This window comes from Propithecus coquereli, unplaced genomic scaffold, assembly GCF_000956105.1.
Source record: "Propithecus coquereli isolate 6110/MARCELLA unplaced genomic scaffold, Pcoq_1.0 Scaffold10, whole genome shotgun sequence".
NCBI classification, from domain to species: domain Eukaryota; kingdom Metazoa; phylum Chordata; class Mammalia; order Primates; family Indriidae; genus Propithecus; species Propithecus coquereli.
This window is the reverse complement of record NW_012133858.1, coordinates 7,205,692-7,206,897: the sequence shown is the minus strand read 5'-3', so window position 1 is coordinate 7,206,897 and position 1,206 is coordinate 7,205,692. Positions and strand designations below refer to the sequence as shown.

Genomic DNA, 1,206 nt, shown 5'->3' with positions numbered 1-1,206 from the left:
ACTGAAGCCTAAAATTTGAGGGGCTGGGTAATCTTGAGCGGAGGGAGTAGAAGAGGTGCTAATATGTGAGAAAACAGGACTATAGGCTGATGAGAAAGGAGACGAGAACCTTAGTGAAGAATATCCATATGCTCAAGATAAATAATTTTCCTAGGTAATTATATCATTTTTCTGTTTTATTTAATTATTGGTATTTTCTGCTTTTTAAAATTACTTTGGTATAATATTTTAGCTATAAATTGGGTTAAATTATTAAATAAGCTTCTGTTAACATGGCTGACAACCTACCATTTATAAGATTGTTTCACTGGGAGTCCAAAGCAAATTGATTTTAGACCACAGCCCATTTGTAATTTGGAATTGCTTGTGTATGTATGTCTGGGTGGGTGTGTACATGAGTGTGGCTATATCCATGCAGATATGTATATGTAGATACTTTAAATCCATGTATATATTCTATTTATAAAGTCTTGAATACCCTTCTGTTTCTTTTTGTTAATCGTGGTAAGATATACGTAACATAAAGTTTACCATTTTAACCATTTTTAAGTTTATATTTTCAGTTATGTTAAATACATTCTCATTGTTGTACATCCATCACCACTGTCCATCTCCAGAACTTTTTTGCTGTTTCTTCTTCAATTTTAATGCCTTTATATTGTACCCATATTTTAAATGCTTGCATTGTCTAAAATTTGAAATTATTTTTTTTAATGTTTGTTCTACTTTTTTAAGCCTACAGATGAATTTTCAGATCTGCCTCTTAGAGTAGCAGAGATTACTAAAGAGCAAAGACTACGAAGAGAAAGCCAGTACCAAGAGAATCGCAACAGCTTAGTAGTAACAAATGGTGGAGGTAAACATAATTCTCATGACATATAAAGTCTTTATAATCACTTAACTTTTTAAAGTGGTCCTTTTCACATCCACTTCTTTTGTATATCTATGGCTTCTTCACTCTTAAAGACTTCTTTTCATATATTATTGAAAAAAATTATTTTCCACTGAAACCTCTATTTATGTTTTCAGGCTTGCAGTTAAAATACAGTGTTTCCTCCTTATTTTTATTTTGGGAGAAAACTTTATTAGAGACAGTTCACCTGGAGTAGATCACCATGATCTTCTTTTGAAGTACTATTTTCCCTTTTTAAGATTCCTGCTTTGGTCATTATTTGATCTCTTTCAGGAATTCAGTGCATCTCCTAG

The 1,206-nt window shown here is 31.8% G+C and overlaps 1 protein-coding gene across 1 annotated transcript in view; it reads left to right on the top strand.

Annotated features, from left to right (window-relative positions):
• LRCH3 (leucine-rich repeats and calponin homology (CH) domain containing 3) overlaps window positions 1-1,206 on the top strand; it is a 129,257-nt gene that overhangs the window by 57,477 nt on the left and 70,574 nt on the right. The window contains exon 6 of the mRNA XM_012639683.1: window positions 736-856. Coding sequence (XP_012495137.1) covers window positions 736-856 — 121 coding nt within the window. The remainder of the gene's footprint in view (window positions 1-735; window positions 857-1,206) is intronic.